Source organism: Heliangelus exortis, chromosome 10 (assembly GCF_036169615.1).
Source record: "Heliangelus exortis chromosome 10, bHelExo1.hap1, whole genome shotgun sequence".
In the NCBI taxonomy this organism is placed as follows: Eukaryota; Metazoa; Chordata; class Aves; order Apodiformes; family Trochilidae; genus Heliangelus; species Heliangelus exortis.
In genome coordinates this window covers 20,905,322-20,926,738 of record NC_092431.1, presented here as the reverse complement: position 1 = coordinate 20,926,738, position 21,417 = coordinate 20,905,322, and the positions used below count along the sequence as shown (strand labels likewise).

Below are 21,417 nucleotides of genomic sequence, written 5' to 3'. Positions count from 1 at the left end.
GAGCACTGAGAACTTAATTTTGCAGTTTACAGAAAGCAATCCCAAGTTATGTGTATTTTTAATATTGTTAAATGAAAAGATAGCAAATGAGATTTCAGTAAATTCTTCACTGCATTGTATAGGACAGGGAGCTTTAAACATAAAAATTTTCAATTTTACTTTCTAATGACAAAGCTTTCTTAACCTGTTCCAGAAGATCTGTTTATCTGTTTTTAAATTATATTTTTTATGGGTGTATTATAATTGAGCAAAAACATAATTTGTTTGATCACTCATTTAGCAGAACAATTTGGGACATATATATTTTTATTAGATAAGACACTTCAAGAACTCTGAAAATTAGCATACCCTAACAAAAATAGTTTATGGACAGATAACTAAATATGAAATCTGTTATTTTGAGCTGAAAGTTGTTAGAGAAAGCTGTAATGACACAAAAATTAATAATGGAGGTTAAAAAGTTGGGTATTTCACATCACTGTTCAGTATTAACTGCCATACTGATAATAAGTGAACAAAAATGAAAGTATTTAAGGTATTTATTAGTCAACTAGAAATGGTTGACTTGCATTTGGTAAATAAAACAAAAAATGTGAATTAAAAATTATACCATGCTTTTTTTCCACAGTCTGAAGATTATTATGACATGAGAAGATTATATATGATTATGGGCTCTTGTCTCTTCTACAAGGTAATATTAGTGATTAAGACCTGAAGATTAGGAAAATACATCTGGAAATCTTCCCCTGTCATGGAGTAACTGTTTCCAGAACCTCAGAAACATGAAAACCAGTATGAGTGTTTTTAAAGTGTATTTTACAGATGTAAAATTCAAACACCATAACAGGAAAAATTTGTGTCAGGATGTGGTATGTACTGTATGGTCCTTAAGAATGAAATACTTGTCTGGAAGTCTCTCATGGTAATATTGCTGCATAAGATCCAAGGGCTGGAGAGACAGAGTAATAGGAGTCAGATCTGGTGAGAGACTGTGTATTCTAATAGGAATTTTTTGTTGATTGGCAGTTTTTACTGAGTAGTTCAGTTGATCTCTCTTTAATCTGTCTTCAAATCACAGGCTTGAAAAACTGGTTTGACACTTTGGCATCATTTATAAATTTATCCTTATTCAACGTCCACAGTGTATTCAGTGGTAAAGGAGGAAAGTAACAGCCTTTGCTCTACAGAAACTTAGATTTTAAGAATTTTATCATGCATTGTTCTTTATGTTTGGTAGTGTTAGGAGACTATAAACAGCACAGTGGAACTTCTGCTATGACAGCACTTTAAATATAATGCTCTTAGTGCTAGAAACAAAAATGTTGTACCATGAATGGTCTTTAGAAGGGTTACCAATTCCAGTGAAAGCTCAGTATTTTGGGGGGAGAGAATTAAAAGAGAATTACAGCACCTTAACTCTGTAGGTGTTCTGCAAGCTGTTAAAGCCATGCATTTCCTAGACAGCCTTTGACAACTGGCATACATACTGATGCTTTATTTGTATGTCAGCATTTTGGTTCTTCAAATGTGGTGCAAAAACTCTGTTATTTATTTGTTGTACAACTGTGTCCCAAAACCACAGTCTCTGGCCAGAAAACTTAACCATTTCAGTTCCTGTGGCCTGTGTATTCATATGCTATATGAAACATACTCTTAAGCAATATGTGGTAGTGGGATATTTTTTACTAATGATGCTTCCTTTCCTGTGTTAAATTAAGGGCTACTTGATTGGCAACCACTTGGCAAAGGAGGATCTGCTGGATGTGGGTTTGTACTGCAGGCACCACTGTCTCTTGCCTCTGGCAGCAGAGCCCAAGGTGGGGCAGTTGGTGATCTGGCGTGAGGTGTTCCCACAGCACCATCTCCAGACAGGTCAAGGCCCAAGTTTCACAGGATACAGGGAACCTGAAGCAAGATACTTTTTACTCATAGTTGGCTTGGTAAGTTAACATTTGCAGTATGCAAATCCTGTGTTTTGTTGTTGTATTTTTCAGTGAGGCCAGCACTTTCCATTGATGTCATTTGATAATTGTACAAAATATGGGTATTACAGCTGTTTCATGGAATAGAATTTCTCAGAGATAAGCATTTTTATACATCTCTGAAGCTTGCAAGTTTAAGTATGTTATTATTATGCATTTTAACTTTGGTTGAAAATATGTTTACTTATGATCTTGTTACTTATATGTATACTTATAATATATATGTATACTTATTATATATGTATACTTATGATATGTTACTTTATGATCTTGTATTTTCAGAAAACTCATTTCAGAAATGTGTTTGTTTTTTTGAAACTGTTTTTTGAAACTGTTTTGAAAACAAACAACTAGTGACTTTGTGCATGATAGATTTAGAGTTGCAAGATCAACATAATAACATAAGTGAAATATCTCCTTGGATATGATTTGACAAGAAAAAATAAGTAACTCCTCTGGAGATGAGGAAGGGAGCATTGAATACAATGTTGTATTTTGCCCAAATATCAAATGAGGTATAAATGTGATACTGAATGTAATCCAGCACATGCTGTATATGAAACTGAGAGCTCATGTTGTTGCTCTGTGTTTACAGAAACACTTCATGCTGTGTGTCCTGCTGGAGGCAGGAGGCTGTGCATCAAAAGCTATAGGGAACCCAGGACCAGACTGTATATATGTAGATCAGGTCAAAGCTACCATACTACAGCTGGAAGGAATAGATGCCAGCATAGAGGAAAGGCTGGATTCTCCTTCCATTCCACCTCTCTCTTGTGCTGACTGGTTCCTTCCTGCAACACGTGACAAGCTGGAGGGCTCGACCACCTCACCCACCCCAAACAAGCTACAAAATGCTTCCAAACCAGTAAGCACCCCAGCAAGCAGAAGGACCCTGTTTGGTGACTCCTCCCTACTGACACGGAAGCCAAGCCCCACGAGAAGCAGTGGAGGACCTGAGCAGGGGCATGAAGGTCCTGCAGAAGAGGAGAGCAGTAATCCACAGGCTGTAGTGGATCAGGTCTGAGAACAAAGAGATATGGTTCTGGTGGGCTTGGGGAGGGGGAAATTCTTTAAAAATCTCACTCAAGTAACTTTTTTTTTTTCTTTTTAAAGCCTACGGTAAAAGAATAAATCTAAAAGCCCCTGAATTCAGTAGAAAAAAGTTCTGCTGCTGTGGGAAGCTTTGGGTCAGCCTCAGAGATACCACTTTTTTTTTTTTCTTTATAATTACTTGTAAATATTTGGTTAATCCACATCAGCAGAAATAATTGGAGATGATCACCAAAATGTGGTAAACTTACGTTGTAAACACAAGTTATTAAAACAAATCACTGTATGACTGTGCAACTGCTTCTAACCCATTTTAGTCTAATATCAGCTACAAGACAGATTTCTAGAACTTGATCCAACTGTTTGGGCCTTTTAAAAAAATGCTGCATTTGGGATTTGTTGGTTTGAATCTATTCTTTTGTTAGCTGCATTTTCTCTGTTAGTTAATCTATCTGCTTTTTTTTCAGGCCACTAAAAAAAAACATACCCTACCAAATCCATTTCAATTAGGAAACCTCAAAAAGAACCTTTCAGAGAAAGAGACAGAACTGCTTAATGCTCTCAAGTAAGAAATTATTTTTGAGTATTTCATTTTTAAGGCCATACTTGAATCATTTTTTTAATATGCACAGATCACAGAAGCTCTTGCGTTATTTTATTCTAACCCAGACTTTGCTAAGTGAGAATTCTCAACAATGGAGCTCTTAAAGAGCTTCATTTAAAAAGACAACAGTTTCTCAAGAATATGTCAGTAGAATGTGTGCACATGTCCCACATATACACAATCCTGGAAGTTTAAATAAAAGAGTTTCTGGACCACAGATATATATTTGTGCCTCCCTGGTGTCACTAGGTAAGAGTACAAAACCTGAAGTTGAGTGTTAGCAGTCCAATTAGCAGGATTTCCTCTGTGTAGAAGGAGGCACCTTTTGATGTCTGTATCCATTTCTGTACTCTGGGAAAAATAACTCTGTCTTCAGAAACAGAAGTGTATGGTTTTTAACTTCAGTGCCTTTCAGAATTATTTGAATATGAAATGAATTTTCCTGTTTCTTCAAGGTTGACATCTGGTCCTGAGAATACCCTCTTCCACTACCTATCTTTGGAAACAATGCAAGGAATTTTTATTACTCCAACTCACAAAGAAGTAGCACGGCTGGGTGGCTCCATCCACCCTCAGTTAATTGAGAATTTCTATCGTTGCTGTCTTTCAATTCGCTCGGTTTTTCAGCAGTCCATGAGGAAACAAGTATGGAAACTTTGTTTCTCTTTTTCTATTTACATTTTCCACGGAGTATTTTGAGATGGTATTCTCTCCGTTATTTAAATAGTTCACTACCAGGTGTAGCTGCGTGGTAAAATTTTGTACACACAAATATCTTTATTTTCAATACATCTTATGCACTTAAACTGAGTAAGAGCAAGAAAACCCTGTGAGCAAAGTGCTTCAACTACTTGTTTACAAAAAGAAATTCCTGCTTGGCCATATTTCTTCAATGGACTTTTAGTATCACAGCTCTTAATTACTATCAGGCATGCAGAGAAAGACAGATGAGAGTATTAGCTTTTGTAATGCACTTTTTAAAAGAAGCTGTATTATCTCAGGTGCCTTATTAGGGAAACAGATCAACTAGAAGAAAAGGAAGAGAAAAAAAAATAGGGAGCAGAAGTTGTGTAACAATGGAAAAAAATGGTGATGCCAAAGTGATAAAACTGTGGAGAAAAGTCACATAAGGAAGTTACATCTTCTGCCTTTTTGACAACAATATCATTTATCAGAGATTCCTGGAAAAAATACATAGGTACAATTGCTAGTGTTTATGTAAAAATATTTCATTCTATTCTAACATTTATCCAATTGTTTTACAGGAAAAGAAAAAAGCAGGCAGTGGGATTTCAGAATTTAGTGATGCAGCTGAGGACTTAGATCTGGTAACAGAACATGGAGTTTTGTTTGAGTGCTCTCCTGATCACTGGACTGATCAGAAGAAACCACCACCAACAATGAGTTACTGGGTTGTGGGGTGAGTTTAAAGAAAAAGGATTCAGTGTTACAAAGTAATGTGAAGAATTGTCGTGGTTCAGTTGGTTGGTGTGGGGTTGAGAGATCAAATTGAGAAGATCAAATCAACCTGTGAGTATCTTTTGAGATACTTTGGGAAGGGAGTTTTCTTTACACAATTTGCTTTCAAAGTTCTGCTGCTGTCATTGTAAATGGATTGTGATTTTGTGTTGTTATTTAAACTTAAAAAATTAAGTGGGGTTTTTTTTAATGATGCATACAGTTATTGCTAGATAGCTCAGCCTTATTTGCATGACAGAACAGCATACTGCCCTAGGCATTAACTATTAAAAATACCATTTTGAAATAATTAAAATGATGTGTAATGACACATATCATGTCTTCAGAGCAGTTGTTTTTAACATGTCACCTGAATCTCAGAGTACCATCCAAATATATTGCAATAGATGAGAAAAAGCTAACACCTATGCTAATGTTTTTCTCCTTCTCTCCTTTTTCCTCTCCTCCTTTTTCCTCTCCTCCTTTTTCCTCTCCTCCTTTTTCCTCTCCTCCTTTTTCCTCTCCTCCTTTTTCCTCTCCTCCTTTTTCCTCTCCTCCTTTTTCCTCTCCTCCTTTTTCCTCTCCTCCTTTTTCCTCTCCTCCTTTTTCCTCTCCTCCTTTTTCCTCTCCTCCTTTTTCCTCTCCTCCTTTTTCCTCTCCTCCTTTTTCCTCTCCTCCTTTTTCCTCTCCTCCTTTTTCCTCTCCTCCTTTTTCCTCTCCTCCTTTTTCCTCTCCTCCTTTTTCCTCTCCTCCTTTTTCCTCTCCTCCTTTTTCCTCTCCTCCTTTTTCCTCTCCTCCTTTTTCCTCTCCTCCTTTTTCCTCTCCTCCTTTTTCCTCTCCTCCTTTTTCCTCTCCTCCTTTTTCCTCTCCTCCTTTTTCCTCTCCTCCTTTTTCCTCTCCTCCTTTTTCCTCTCCTCCTTTTTCCTCTCCTCCTTTTTCCTCTCCTCCTTTTTCCTCTCCTCCTTTTTCCTCTCCTCCTTTTTCCTCTCCTCCTTTTCTCTTCTTTCTTTTTTCCAGGAGACTCATTCTACATCCAAAACCTCAGGAGTGTTATGTGTGTTTTCATGACTCAGTCACAGAAGCTGCTGTTGAACTGGCCTTTAAACTCTCCTTCGGTTTAGCTACATAGATGATTTTCCTGAACACTCAGCAATCCTGCCTGGTGTTGTCATCTCTTCCCAGTACTTCAGTATAAACAGAAATTAACTCAGCTGTGGTGCCCTCCCATGGCCTATCTTGGAAATGCGTTAAAAAAAAAAAATAAAAAAAATCTACCGTGCTATGACACGGGTAAAACTTCAGTGATTATTCTAATGTTCTCATCAACTGAATACTTAAATCCAGAGAACCAAAGGCCTTACTTTCATGTACTGTCAGGTTATTTATGCTGACTATAGCTTTATTATAAGAAAACATCACATAATTTCTACCTTCACACTATGCAGTGCCTGACATGTAATATAAAACTCTCTGCTGATATCCTTGAAGTGCTCTCTGAATATCTGGCAGCTGGTGACAGAGGGTGAAAACATTTTTTCCAATTATTTAAAATTTTGCATCCCTAAGGGCATGAAAAATACTAAATGTAAAACATTGTGTTAATCAAAATAGCCACACAAAACTAAGGGCTTATAATTTTTGCCAGTGTGGTCTCTGGCACACTCAAGGACTATAGTGTGGTTGGTGTTTTATTTGACTTCATGAGTTTTAACTATAAATAATACTTTTATTTGTTAAAAAAACAATTTTGAAGGCATAAAAGAAGATGGGGGACAGGGAGGTGATTGTTTTAAGACCTCTTCATGGACTTGACTAATTTTATAGTATATTCATAATTTCATAATAAAAAGTGTATATTTGTCAAAGACAAAGTGTTTTTCTCTTTTGTTTATTCAAATAATATTTGTTTAGCTGGATCTTCCACAATTTGTATCTGCATATTACAGAAAATGTTAGTTTATATCAGTTGAAGGCAAGATGTTTGGAAAATCAGAATTCTTCTACAGAATTGATATTTCCTATAAATTGTGAAAATGTTTGTACTTTATGGACAAGCTGCTCCCTAAGGTTATGTTTTGGTTTTTTTAATGAAGTTTAGTTTACAATCTTCTTACCCCCAGCCTGGTCATCTGCAGAGCATTTCAGCATGTTCCATGTGCATTTTTTTACCCTGCTGTTTCTGCTTGCTTTTTGTGAGTGCTTTTCATAAAATGCATGACTGAAGTTGCATTTTAAACAGTGGGATCAAAAAGCTTAAGTATTCAGGAAAGTAAATTCTGTTCCACAGGCTCTCATGACCAATCTTTAGATCTTGTTTTCACTAGTAAATTACACTGTTTAGAGTAGTTCTAAAGTAGTCAATCAAATGCTTGTAACTGCCCACTCTCACAGAGTGATTCAGGGGTTGTCTTGGATTACTTAAAAATTGCTTTAATTCCAGGCAGTAAAAGGTCTGAATTTTAAGCATATGATGGCAGGTTTTGTTTTTCAGCCCTCTCTAGAATTTATGATTCCTAGAAGATGAGAGAGAGGATTTCAGTTTGAGACATGCAAAACTGAGTTACATCAATAGTGCTTTAGATTTCTTCCCCTTCTGTAAGTCAAGAGATGTTAGATTTACTCTGTTTGAAAAATAAAAATACATAATAGTGTGGATGACTTCTGAGCAGTAACTTTTAGAAGTCTAAAATATGTGTTGGTTGAATATTAGATTTCATTATAGATGGGAAAAGGAGCATAGAAAAGCAGTATTTACTGCTCTGCTTTTAGCTGGTTTAACAGCTTTTACAGAACCTGTGTGTGTGTGGACATAAGTGTGTATCTGTATGGAAAAGGATAATTTTGCTGATGTTTATCTTGTTTCAGTCTTCTAAGGGCTCTCTCTCCCAAACCTTGTAAAAACAAAATCTTGCAGAAATGCCTTTGAAGTGACATGAGGCATTTCAGGGAGGGAGTACAGGTGAGGTGGTGAGGATAGGATGCTGCTGGTAACATTCCTGCAGGATTTTTTTGGTATATTTGGTAGTAGCAAAGTCATGCACATTGGTATTTGTGGACAGCATAAAATATCCTTAATGTTTTCCTTTCACAGATTGACAAAAGTAGTTATTTGGCATCCTCATGTTAGGAAAGCAGGAGGAAAATAAAAAACGAAAACCCACTTCTGAGGCTTCTGTGTCTTTAAGGAGGCTTTGCCTTCATCCATGGTAGCACAAGACAAGGAAGATGTCTGCATGAAGTCCACGGGTATAAGTTACAGCCATCACTTTGTTGTCCCTCCTTAGCAAAGTGACATAGCCAGTCTAAGCTCTGTGAAAATCCTACATTTTTTTCTCATGATTCACGTAAGATTTTCTCCTGCATAACCTCCTCAGCTCCATTAACTTCTTCTGCAGTTCTTAGTGTCCAAAGGGATGGTGACTTTTAATTTAGAAAAATAACAGAATTACAAAAGCACTCCCAAGTGTTACCAGATACCTTTGTAAATCGTTTGTTGTTGCTTTCCTGTAGAGTCTGAGCACCCCCTATGGAAGCAAAAACGCCTAGGCAGGCTGCTTCAGGAAAACAATTGCTCCAGTTTGGTGACATATTCTTTGGTTTCCAAACTGCAGTTTATATAACTATCCCCAGCCTTAGAAATGTATAAATAAAGAAATTTAAAATTTTAGCTAGTTCTTAGCGTTATGGATGTTTCACTTGCAGTTTTAGAGTTTCTTGTGCTAACACTGAATGCATACATCTGTTGGTTTCAGAATAAACAGATTTCCAGTACCAAATGCCTGAAAAATAAAGGACATGAAAAGGAATATCTTTGGTTTTTGTTATAGGTCATACCAAAGTAGAAATTGTAGAAGGAATAGTGTAAAATATACTTGGTATAGTATAAAATTAATGTTTAAAAAAGATTCCATGTTCTTGGGAAAAGTCCTTTAACTTGGATGGATTCTTGAAAGACACCGAGGTCTTTCATGGAATTAATTACAAGAAATCTTGATTTTGGAATATGAAATGTTGATATTGGCATTTGACAAATTATATAAAACTTACTCTTAACAGCAGAATGGAAAGCAAGTTCTTCATCTCTAATTTGTTTAATGTGAAAATAGCTGGAAATTCTGCTTTATTTTTGTCTGTCTTAGGTTATCTACTTTAGGATTTCTTTGGTTAGGTTTTGACAATTTAAAACAAAAATCAATGTTCTGTGCTTTCTCTCACTGACAGTTATTTACTGCAGTGCCAGAAAGTTTTCTTGCCACAGACTTTTCTGGTGATGCTGACCAGGAAGAATGATGTCAGTTATTAAAGTTTAATTAATCTCACTGTATTGCATGCAAATTCTTAAGCAGTCCTTCTTCAGCTGCAGTCACTTTGTATGTAAAGAGTTTAATGTTGCTGTTTTCTTTCTTACAGTGGAAAATGTAGAACACACATGATGTAAATACACAGTGTTTATAGTTCTTCACGTCTCCTTCCTGGAGATTTGTCTCCTGGAAGCATTTCCAGATGGTTTACATGTGTATGAGCTTGTGACTCAAATCTTAGAAACATTCCATGAATTGCACTGAAGATTGGTTCCTTCAGAAGTATAGTACTGAGCAAAGCAGCATAACCAGTGATGAAGCTCAGGGTCTTGAGATGCTTTTTACATGTTTTGTGCAGGATAGGAAATGGGGAAAATAATATGGTTACATGCATAAGTTTTTGCTTAGCTGGATTCTTTTGAAAAAAAAAAACAACCCACATTACTAAAACCTTTTGATTGCAAAGTGCAAAGGAACTTCTGTTAAAGACAAGCTGTGTCTACATGCTTGGTGCTGAGGGTGGTACTGGCAGTTCAGCATCTTCAGACTGCAGCTGCCCCTCTCCTGCTTGTTTTTTACAACTAGGAGCAGGAGCTGGGGCAGGGCTGCTGCAAAGCCTTCTGTCCAACTCATGCAATAGTGGGGCAGATAAGCTCTGCTGGGCTCCATTCCACTGTAACTACAGTGTTGCTGTAACTGAACCAGCAAAAAGTGATTTTGGACACACTGTCTGCATGTGCTACACAAGAAGTACTTGTGAAGCCATTTCAGTCAGCAGAGCTATGTCTGATACCACCCTCTGAAAATGTTATGTGAAATTGCTTCTCAGCTTTTTAGCTATGATCATGTGTGATATCTGTTTTTAGTTATTTGTGCTCTATTAATAGAGTATTATAGAGTATACTAGAGTGTGTACAGAGTATACTAAGGAGTCTTGTAATTTTAAAATGGGATTAAGAAGAGAAATGATCAAAGTTATACTTGATATCTGCTGGATTTGACATGCAGGCTTCTATTAAACTCCATTAATTATTTCCTTTTTTCATTGCACAGGTTTTGGTTACTTGCTCAGGAACGTCTTGTCCTTTTGACACTGTCAGGAAACTCATGAGAATACAGACAGAATCTAGCTTGCAGCCCTTTTCTGGAAATGACTTCCTAGGTTTTTGAAGTTTGATGTGCTAATTGCCTTACAGCAGGCAAGACTCTGTTCAGAAAAAAAAAAAGTTGGAAACATATCCAGAAAAACAGGAAAAATTAAGTAGTAGTATTGTGGAACCCTGGTAAAAATGTATTCAGTTCAAGGTGAATACTTTTAGTAGAAAGAGAGGGTGTTTTCTTTTTCCTACTCAGAAGCCAGATATTGAGGGTAAATTAATAACCTTTATTAGCCCAGCTAATGCAGTTAGAAAAATAAAGCACACAGCTGTTCTTCAGGTGTGAGGCAGAATCCATAATCTTCAAAGCTCAGTGGAAGTTGAGAATTATTTCTCAGCATGTGATGGGTGTGACATTATATTATTAGCAATGGATGTTGGATCTTGTTGCTAGTTATTAGGTAATTTTACTAGGTAGCTCAGTAGCATTTGAAGTACATTCAATAACAGAAATTCTTGCTATGAAGATCATCTTCAAACACTAAATAAATGAATGGGGATATAAACAAAAAAAAATCAGGGCCTTGTCCCATACATCCTAGAAGAAGTTTGCCAAAAAGTGTCTCCACATTTTGTTTCCAGTGTCACTTTTCACTCAGTGTTCCAGAAAGTCACAATAAAATGCAAAAATATGTTGGCATAGAACTTGCTTACATGCTTTCCAAAAAAATCCTAGGAGCTGCTTAGATTCTTAGGTCATGCCTGCATGCCTCTGGTAATCTGTCCTAAATAACAGAAATTCTTGAACCTTGCAGTGGGCAAACAAATACCACTTGCACTACTGACTTCTGCCTTTCACACCAAATAATATTCACTGTCTCCAGAGTCTGCTTTATCTGCTTCATCAGCAGAAGGCCTACAGTCAATGCTGCCTTTATTCATGAGAGTGCTGTGCTTCCTGAGAACTTACCAAAGAATTTCCTGTATTTCTGGTGACTGATTTACCACTAGGATAGAGAATAGTATCAGGATTGTTAAAACATATGATTATAATCATATGAAGTCAGATAATGGGTTTACACAGGAGGATGAGAGTGAGAGGATGCAAGTATGTTGTGGATGTATTAATATTCCTTGTGTTGTCCTTGTTTCATTTATGTAGTTCTGAAGCTTCAAGTGCAAATAGAGCTGATTAATGTTATTTTTATCAATTTCTTATCACTAAACTCCAAGACGAAGCTCTAAATTAATTATAACACCTTTTATTTCTTCAGTTAGAAGTGGATTTGCCAGATGGGATAACTTGCTGAAATAATGAGCACAGTAACTTTCAGAAAAGTTGTTCTCTGTCAGCTAAGCAGTAATAACTACTGCAAAATATAATTTCTATATATTCATGTCAATTCAAACCAAAATATTTTAACATTTTTTTTTTAGCTTTATTACCATGCTTATTTATATTGACTTCTGTGGATTTTTGTTGTAGTTGTAGATGTGCTTCCTGTACCAGGACTCCTAACAGAAGATGTAACAGAATGTAACAGTGTCTTCTTAAGAAAATTAAAACATTATTTTATTAGCTGCAGAGTGTAGTCATATGGGTACATGTGAATATTCACAGCTTGGCTTCTTTTATTTCCTTCACCCATAAGCACCTGAATCATGTTTTGGTGAACATGGTGCTGAAGACTCTAACAAATCCTCCTTTTTGCCTTATTTTCATTTGTTGAACAAATTAATGTTCAGAAAAAAGGTGAGCTAGATTAAAAATTTACTGCATTCCTTCTTAGCCTTCCTAAACTTTCACATTATCATCAAGACCTTAACATTTTTACACTACTCAATTGATTACTAATGAACCAAAATCTACTTAATATAAAAATATTTCTGTGGCACTATAAAAGAGGGGAAAAAAAAAAAAAAAGCTGTGGAAGTTTTAATAGCACTGAAACAATTCAGAGCACCCATAGGACTGGAGTGACCTCATTTAATTGCTAAGCCTTCTACTTGACCAGGACAGCTTAAAAGAAGCATCAGAAGAAGGATCACAGCCTTTCTAAATTTAGCTTTTGGAACCAGCTAACAGAGCATTACAGCAGGTAAATATTTACTGGTTAAAGGATCACTGCTTTGCAGCAAGTGAAACGTTATAAAAAGTGCCTTAGTGTTCTTGACTGAAGACAGACAAATGTTGCTGGGCTCTAAGTTTCTTTTCCTGTGCAGTGTAGTAATAATTTCCCCTTATCATTTCTGTGCAGACCAGGAGACTGAGCATCAGTATAAAGGAACCGTTGCCTGCTCTAGGAAACGTGGGCAAGAGGGGCTTCATGCTTCTGTGGAGAGTTCCCTAACATCAGTCTTGGGACAGGAGGAGCCTCAGTGATAGCTTTTTATGAAAAAATTAAGGACATCTTTAACCTCAGTGTTTCAGAGAGTTTTTGACTTGGTTAAAATAGTGAGTGAACATCTCCTCTGCTTGTGCAGTGTTCATGATGTAATTCCCATTGCTTGCAGAGCATGATTTTAAATGTTATGTAAACAATACTTTAAAGGAATTACATGGATATTCTATGACTAAGCATGTATTAAATAATTTGACTTCAGGGAACTAGAGAGCACTGTTTTTGTTTCATTTAAGAAGGAAATCCTACAAAATACTCACCTCTTGTTTAAAGTTCTTCATGTTTCCATTTTATTCATACTAAATGTAACACGTCATGAATTTTAAATTAGGGCATGGACTTGGATGTCTTTTGGTAACTGAAGTCTCCTCCTTCAGCTCTGCTGAAGCCTGTCAGCAGAGCTGATTATGTACAGATCAGCCTGCTTACAGCTTCTACATGGACCACAGTAAAAAACCAGTTTCTAGCATGTTGATATGGTTTTATATTTCAAAGCACGAGTCAGGATAGCAAGGGAGTAGAATTTTTTTTTTCTAACTGGCATTATGAAATACAGCAAATCACTTTTCTCTTTGTCCCATCCCTGAAACAATGAGCAGACAGCATTAACTTTCACACAACCCCTTAGCTCATCCAGTCAGTACTAGTGTTTTTTTAGTTGCTAAAAAATCTGATGTGATCCAAGAATCGGAAAGACTCAGACAACACCAATTCCAAGATTGCTAAAATGACAGCTAAGGGATGACTGGGGGAATATGCTCAGGCAAGTTTGTGGCTAACCTGACTTGACTGAATTTTGTTTATACTCACAGACTGGGCAATCAGGATGACTCCAAAGCATGCAAACAAAATTTTCCATTTGGTCTTGTCTTGCTTAAAATCTCATCCACCTCGTAACAGTCTTGATAAAGCAAATAAAAGGTCCACTGGCACCTTCTTGTTGCTGTCGTGTCTCCACACGACTGCATTCCTTACTGCAGCCTGGAACCAGCTGGCTTGGTTGCCAGAAACACTGCAGTGGCAGCATGAAGGTGTGTGCAGGCTGAGTTATCCTGCTGAGATGTGAGACATGACAGCACTTCTGCTGTGGTAGTTTGTCCCCCTGCTGCACGATTACACAATTTCTTCTGGGCCTAGTTCAGTAATGTTACACAGCTACAAAGAGTATTTGCATATAATCTCTTGGCCCAAGGTTTCCTTTCAGTCAGGAGGCAGCCTCAGGTGGTGCTGCAGAAGCAGAATGCTGCAATACCTTGAATCACCAGGAACTGGTTTTGTAACAGAAATTGAAACAGCAGAGCAGAAGCCTGAGTTGGGATTTGTCTCCCCAGCTACTCCGGGTAAGACTGGCCTCAGTTTGCCTTTCTGATCCTAATACTAGCAAATACAATTACATGTATTGTTTGTACTAATAAACAGTACTTACAAGTAACTGTTTAACACTGGCTTCTCTTGCTTCTGAAGGTTTTAGAAGAAAATAGCATCTGTCTCTTCACTAGGGAAATTCTAGTTGTGAAATAGACCATTGAAACAGTAACGAATAGTAAGGTAAACAAGACTCTTGACAGGGATGCAAATCTAGTTTAGTGGTTTAGCACTTACTTTTAGTCTCCCCTGTGGAATAAAACTATGCAGTGCCACATGCTGTGTCACAAAGATGTCATATTGCTGTGTGAAACTGAGATGGCATTTTTAGAAACAAGGAAACACTTACAGAGCTTTTCCAGGCTGTAGGTGTTGAGTTTCCTTCAGTCCTTCATGCTTGAAATGACACTCATAAACATCGGGGTAACCAAAACAGAGACACTCAGGTTTTGAGAAATCTTTTTTCTAGGAAAGAAAAATGACAAAGGTGGGGACACTTTTGGAAACACGTAGGTGCAAAGCAGGTACAGCTCTTCCCAAAGTGGTGGGAGGCAGGAAGATGGGTCTCGGTTCTAAGTCTCTGCCCATCCCTGGAGCTATCCCTATCTCTGTGGTGAACATGCACACCTGGGTTTCATTTTTCCATACCTATGTCAGCTTTTAGATGAAGGACCCATTGCCTTGGGACACAGGGGGGGTTTCCAAGCTGTCTCTCAGAACGGAGGGGGTTTTAGGGCTTCAGCGGATGGAGCCCTCAGCCCCCACCCCGCCATCCTGAGGTGAGATGCAGCCGATTCTGGGGGTGACTCACTCACAGCTGCTAAGAACGATTGCATTAACCTCTCCACACCATTGCACAAACTGGTTACACTCACATTCAATTATTTTTGTGTCGCAACCCCGGCGTTACCTGCAGCCGGCAGGCGGTGGCAGTGCCGCCCTCTGAGGCGCAGCGCGCTGCCCCCGGCGGTTCCTTTAAGGGCGGCGGGGGTGCGGCCCGCCCGGCTCTGACGCGCGCTCTGGGTGACGCCCGCCCCTTCCAGATCCTTCTGGAAGGCGGGCAGCCCGCAGCCGGCGCAACCCGAGCCCTTCCGGAAAGTGCCGAAGTCCGCCCCGGCGCCTGGCGGATTCCCCGCCGGCCGGCAGAGCGCGGCTGCGCGGAGCAGAGCAACCGCCGGTTGGTGGCCGGGGCTCCGCAGTGGGGGGAGAGAGAGGACACGGAGCCGGGTCCCAGCAGCCCAGGCGGTCGGCGCTGCAGCTGTAGTCACAGGGGCCGGCGAGGAAGCACCGGGCGCAGCCATGTCCGTGGTTGGCATTGACCTCGGTTTCCTCAACTGCTACATCGGGGTGGCGCGGAGCGGCGGCATCGAGACCATCGCCAATGAGTACAGCGACCGCTGCACCCCGTGAGTACCGACGCTTTGCCCCCCTTATCGGCGAGACCAGTCGCCCTCCTTCCCTTCTCTTCCTTCCCCCCCCCCCTCCCCCTCAACCCGGCGCACTGGGTTTCCCGGGGCTGCCGCGCGGAACCGCGCCGTGTCCCCGTAGGGCCTTGTTTTATCCGCGGCCCGTGGGCTCTTCTGCCGCGGCCGGAACGCAGCGGCCCCGCAGCGGGAGAGGAGTGCGGGGCTGCCGGCCGGAGCTCCGCTCCCGGAGCCATGAGGGATCGGAGCTCAGCTCCCGGAGCCGTGAGGGACCGGAGCTGTGCGGGGCGAGTGCCTCTCTCTCGGTAACACGTTTTAAGCAGAGGCAGAAATGCGTGTGTTTGGTCCAAGAAGCTCTCCGGGAAACATTCCACACACTCCGCCTCTCCCCCTACCCCCCCCAGCGCTGCTGTTGACTCTTCCGCGTCCTTGAAATAAAGCGCGGAGCTGAGGGTGCCGCGGAAAAATTGGTTCCGTTTTGTTCTGTCTTGTAACACTTCAGTCTCAAAGGTCTGGGCTGAGTGCCTGTGTTTCCCCAACTCTGGAACGGGTGTCAGGGCTTGAAGCGTTTTCCTTAACAATTTTCTGATGGAGTGAGCGGTGGTGAGACTGAGGAGGAGGCTGGTTCAGGAGGGAAAGAGGGAAGGAAGGGTTCGCCATGAGTTCCCGTCTCCTCCAACCTGTTCTTACTTGCACCGCGCTGCATCTGCTGCCCGTGGAATACCGAGGTCTGGGGAGAAGGGGGGGCAGTGGGCAGCGTCAGTGATGATGGGATACGCACGAGTAGGTGGAGATTCTCCCTTTTTGTTCCTGTGGCATACGGCTAGAATTTTGAGAAGTCCTGTCTGTGCGTAGTTTTCAAGGAGGATCCAGGAATTGGTATAATACTTGTAAAAATCGGGTTTTGCACAGTGCTTCCTTTAATAAGAGGAATTTGTGGCCAACAGCAGAAAGCTTTTTCTGCTGTGCGAGGCCATAGTAATGTTAGCGCTGCTTTTTCAGCCCAGAAATACTCGGTTCTGCTTTCTAAAAAGCTTGCTTAGGAGGACAAAGAAGCTGCATGCTGAAATGCATGCTGTTTGTATTAGTGGGAATAGTCTTTAGAATTGTGTTACTACTTGGAAAATCCACTCACATTAACTCCGAAGCAAGCACTATCCTTGTGCACGTTTTCTGAGAACTGAAATTCTCCCATGTTTCAAATTCGGTGCAAGGATCCCCCTGAAATTGTTGCCCAAAGAGTCTTCAGGCACCTGCAGTTTCCTTCCTCTTTAGGGTGAACACTACTTCTAATGAGCTGTTTTCGGAGTGTGTTCTCTGCAGGTAACTTTCCCTCCATTTGATACTTTTCACCTTAATAACTGTTTGAAGGATGTTTGCATCCTCAAATGTTTTGCAAAGTGATCAGGAGTTTATGGGCAGATACTTAAAGGCAATAGTTATGTCACTTAGTGTCACTTTTCCTGGCTTTTCCCTTCTCTTTCAACAAGAGAGAAGCGTGCAGAACTTGATTTGTAAGGTTCTTGTCTAAAGGGAAACCCAAATAAATAAAAATATAGCAGGTTAATTACTGTTATGGAGGTTTAACATAGTAACTAAACCTTGCTTCAAACAGGGTTTGGCTGGTGTAGGCAGCTACTCCACAATCGTTAAAATTTTTGTGCTTACTACACATAGCAACACAGCAAATGAGCTCTGTATTTATATGTTCCTATAGAGCTGCTTACATCATTTATATATTGAAGTAAATTAGTAGTTAGCATTAGTTAGATATGTCCCAAATACTTGGGACTTGCTCCCAGAGATACAGAGCATTAATGTTTGTGTAGTATAGTTTAAGTATAAAAATACTTTACCTCTAGAAAAGCACACTTGGATGTGCAGTGTGTTGTTATTGAGTCAGGTAAAGATACTGGGTTAGGTCCTGAAGGTAGAAGAGTTGTGGCTGTGCTCTTACAGGGCTAATTGCTCTTTCTGGGCAAGGCTAATTATAATTAGTGCAGCCATCTTCCAGTTTTGGAGCTGGTTCAGGTGTGTGTGCAGTACTGCTGTGCACAGTGCAGCATTTGGGTAAGTGTGCTCCAGTGCTGTAGACAGAAGCAGTGGAGATTTAAGGGAAGATGTGTTAGCACAAGTTATCACAGTGCCCTCACAGCTGTTTGGAGGTTCAGGTGATCCTTTGTTAACTTTGGTTACCTGAGACCTGTGTCCTTTAATCTACAGCATGGGACTGTTAGCATTTGTAAAATGTGCATCATCTGCAAAGCTTTAACACACATATTATGGAAAGAAAGGGAAAAGATTCTGCTATTTAGCCATCTATTTCAAAATAACTTAATTTTTAAGGTGTTTGGCCTTAGTTTCTCTTTGGATGTTAACTGACACTTAGCTTTTATTGTACTGGGAATTCCAGCAAGCCTGCTGTGCCAGGTGTCTCCAAGTCATGGCAAATGGCCCTTTCAAGTGCTCTGCCTCATCACTGTGGTATTATGGAAAAACAGCTGATTGCTGATAGCTTGTAATTTTTTAGTAGCTTTCAGACCGTGTGTAAATAGTGTAATCACAAACCATAATTAAAATGATAAGTAGCATCTTCTTCAAGCCAGTTCATGGAGAGGGTTGAATTGTTCTCCTGGTGATGTGACCTTGAGAAGACTTTTTACCTTTCAGAGCAGGCTGAGGGTAGGGGTGGGGAAGATGTTCAACTGTTGCATTTTTATCCTTATGGTGGGTGTGCTTCCTGAAAGCCTGTCTTGGATACAAGGCAAGTGTTTGGAGCTGAAGAGAGTGTGTTTTGGCTTCTTAGCTAAGGGAGGGGGAAGCCATCCATTCTCCTGTCCTGGAATGGAGTACTTTGGGTAAACAATGGCAAGAATTCTGGTGGGCTAAGTATCTTCTGACTTGATGCTTTATGTTCTGCAGAGGGTTATTTCCAAGTAGTCTGTCAACTGAGTCAAAATCTAATTTCCTACACTGAAAAGGTTTGATGTAACAACATATAAATGCTATTATACACAAAATGAATGTCTTGTAAACCATTTGCACCCTTTCTAAATAGTTCTTCTATCTGACTTTTCTGAATTAAGTATAACTGGGAACTGTAGTGTTAAATGACATTAAGATTGTAACAGCAGTTCGTGAAACTGAGCTACATTTTCAAAAATGTAGGGCAGTGCCTTGTCTGTTGGCAGCAGTTCAATCTGGAGAAGGTTTTGCTTGTGCAGTGTGGTGTTACATCAGAAGAGGTTGCTGATAACACTGGCAAATTATATACTGTGCCCTCATTGTAGTGATGATGGACAGGAGGTAGGAACCAATCTACTGCAGTGACTTCTGTGCATTCATGAAATAACTACATTTGAAGTGTGTGAAATCTGGTTTGTTATTTACTCCTGGTTTTAGCCACATCAGGTCCCTTTTGGGACAAGGGTTTTATTTCTGCTTGTGAAGCAAAGGCGTAGCAATTGTAACTTCCAAACACTTACTGGTAAAGTCCAGGTTTTTAAATTAAATGGCATAAGCTTCTGGTTATAAGCTGTGCCTCAGAAGTTACTGTTAATTCCTTACCTTTGTCTTACCTGTAGAACTCAAACTTTTAAAGACTCCCTTAAATGACATGATAATGAACAACTGTGCTTGCAAAGAATCCCACTGCAAATTCTGGTGCTTCATGCAATAATGTTGTTAAATACCACATCCATGATGTGTTACTTGAATTTTGTGGATGTTTTAAAAGTGCCAAGCAAATATGTTTTCTTATCAAGCCAAATGTCTCTTTTTCTGTTTTTACTTAGAGCATGTATATCTTTAGGATCCAAGACCCGGGCCATTGGGAATGCAGCAAAGAGCCAGGTAAATGGATCAAACTCTCACATTACTTACCTGACTTGTATGCTGTTGAATTATATGAAGAAAAGTCATAAATCCAACATTTTCCAGTAAATTTTCTACAATAAGTGCATCTCATAATAAAAGTTACTGCTTCAATAATATATTAATGTGCATTTTTTTTGTCATTCAGAATAAAAAATGGGAAGAAGTAGAAATCCTTCTTTCTCATTAAGATTTTTGTTTTTTCATGCTTACAACAGCAAGAATAGAATTCATCATTAAATCTCCAATAAGAGTGGGGAGGAATACTGTGCTTTGGGAAAGCTGGAACTGAACTTGAACAGTGCAAGTTTGGTATAGATACTGGTGGTTGCTTATAATGTGAAACAGATGCATTATAGTAATTTACTGTCTCAGTTTGGAACTTTGAACAAATAAAATTTCTCTAACCTTTTGTACTTGGAACTTAGGAAAATCTTTCTTTGGAAGGTAAATATGTAAAAGTAATAATAGCCAGTGTGAATTTACAAATTCAAAATTTGCCTCAAAAATTCATGCATCATATTAGAAGGCTGAGGACTTCCTTCCCCTTAGTGTGCAGGGTGTAGGTAACTGGAAATTTCCCTGGCAGAGGTGAAGGTGGTGAGGCCCTGGCAGTCATACCCTGAGCAGTCAATATATGCAGCAGCTGTATCACTTTCATTCTGAGAAATCTGACACTTTTTGTTTTGCTGCAGCTCCTGGACTTTGCTGGTGAGGTGGTGTCCTGTCAGTACTGTTTCCAGCTATAGTTTGCTATTTAGACTAGTTTTTCTCTGAGAAGATTACCCTGTAGTAATTTATTTTGATAGCTTAAATATTGCATTTGTTGGGATTTGTTTGTTCTGGTCCTTTGTTTCTTTAAGTCTGTCCTTTATGTAATGAGGTTGGAACACTGATGACAGAATAGGTGTGGGGAGGCTCTATGGCAGCTGGATTAGAGAACTTTGAAGGAAGTGAGATGCATTAATTTGTTGAAGCTTCATTTAAGGTTAATGGAGGTAGTAACTTCATTTGTTCCTGCAGATATCCATAGCAATAACACATAATGTGATCTCCTATTGCATAGTAGATCAGAAAGCTCCTCTAAAATTAAAAGTACAGTGAAAATTCATGGCAGCAAACAACTGGATATTAAAGAGGGAAGTGAAGCTGAATTTTTCTAATGGAAACTACAGATTTAAACATAGAGGCTTCTTTTCTCCCCTTCCCTTTTCAGTAAATGTATGGGACTTGACACTGGTCTTCAGTATGTGCTTTAAGCACAACATAACAAAGAGTTCCTTTCTGCATAGTCTTCCATAGTCTGCATGTCATGGGTGAATAAATATAAAATATCTTTTCCACAGATTGTCACAAATGTAAAAAATACTTTACATGGTTTCAAGAAACTGCATGGAAGAGCATTTGAAGATCCTTACATACAATCTGAAAGGGCCAAACTTCCTTATGAACTTCAGAAAATGCCAAATGGCTCCGTAGGAGTAAAGGTGAGTTAGAGCTTTGTGCAGAGTATCTGTAGTGGCAGAGATGAGCACGTTGGACCTTGGCACTTAAATTCCTACTTGAACTGACTTATATTTTCCTTAAGAAAACTAAATATACTCTAACTCATTTGGGAAACAATCAGTTGATAACCAGTTTAATACCAACTATTTTTCACAGAGCCTACCTTAGCATAGTTTTGCTACGTTTCTCATTTCTCCTTGCAATTCATTCACTTCTTTAAGTGTTCAGGAACATGTAGAGTATTTGGTCTGTGTTAGGTATTCATGTCTTCTGGTAATAAAGTAGCATAAAGACTGAAGTTCAGATGCATTTCCTGAGCAAGGCAGAACTGTTAGAATTGCATCATTTGCTCTTT

At 39.3% G+C, this 21,417-nt stretch overlaps 2 protein-coding genes across 6 annotated transcripts in view; both read left to right on the top strand.

Annotated features, from left to right (window-relative positions):
* Nucleotides 1-10,754, top strand: part of INTU (inturned planar cell polarity protein) — a 36,220-nt gene extending 25,466 nt beyond the window's left edge. For 2 of the 3 annotated variants that reach the window (XM_071753830.1, XM_071753829.1), the window contains exons 10-16: nt 629-691; nt 1,719-1,940; nt 2,578-3,000; nt 3,500-3,597; nt 4,092-4,281; nt 4,902-5,056; nt 6,112-6,965. In XM_071753830.1, the coding sequence (XP_071609931.1) occupies nt 629-691; nt 1,719-1,940; nt 2,578-3,000; nt 3,500-3,597; nt 4,092-4,281; nt 4,902-5,056; nt 6,112-6,223 (1,263 nt within the window). In that variant the 3' untranslated portion in view covers nt 6,224-6,965. Of the gene's footprint in view, nt 1-628; nt 692-1,718; nt 1,941-2,577; nt 3,001-3,499; nt 3,598-4,091; nt 4,282-4,901; nt 5,057-6,111; nt 6,966-10,448 lie in introns of those variants that run through there. The other variant, XR_011727809.1, reaches the window with a different exon arrangement.
* Nucleotides 10,755-15,530: 4,776 nt separating this feature from the next.
* Nucleotides 15,531-21,417, top strand: part of HSPA4L (heat shock protein family A (Hsp70) member 4 like) — a 23,570-nt gene continuing 17,683 nt past the window's right edge. For all 3 annotated transcript variants that reach the window (XM_071753833.1, XM_071753832.1, XM_071753831.1), the window contains exons 1-3: nt 15,531-15,665; nt 19,478-19,535; nt 20,903-21,043. In XM_071753833.1, the coding sequence (XP_071609934.1) occupies nt 15,559-15,665; nt 19,478-19,535; nt 20,903-21,043 (306 nt within the window). In that variant the 5' untranslated portion in view covers nt 15,531-15,558. The remainder of the gene's footprint in view (nt 15,666-19,477; nt 19,536-20,902; nt 21,044-21,417) is intronic.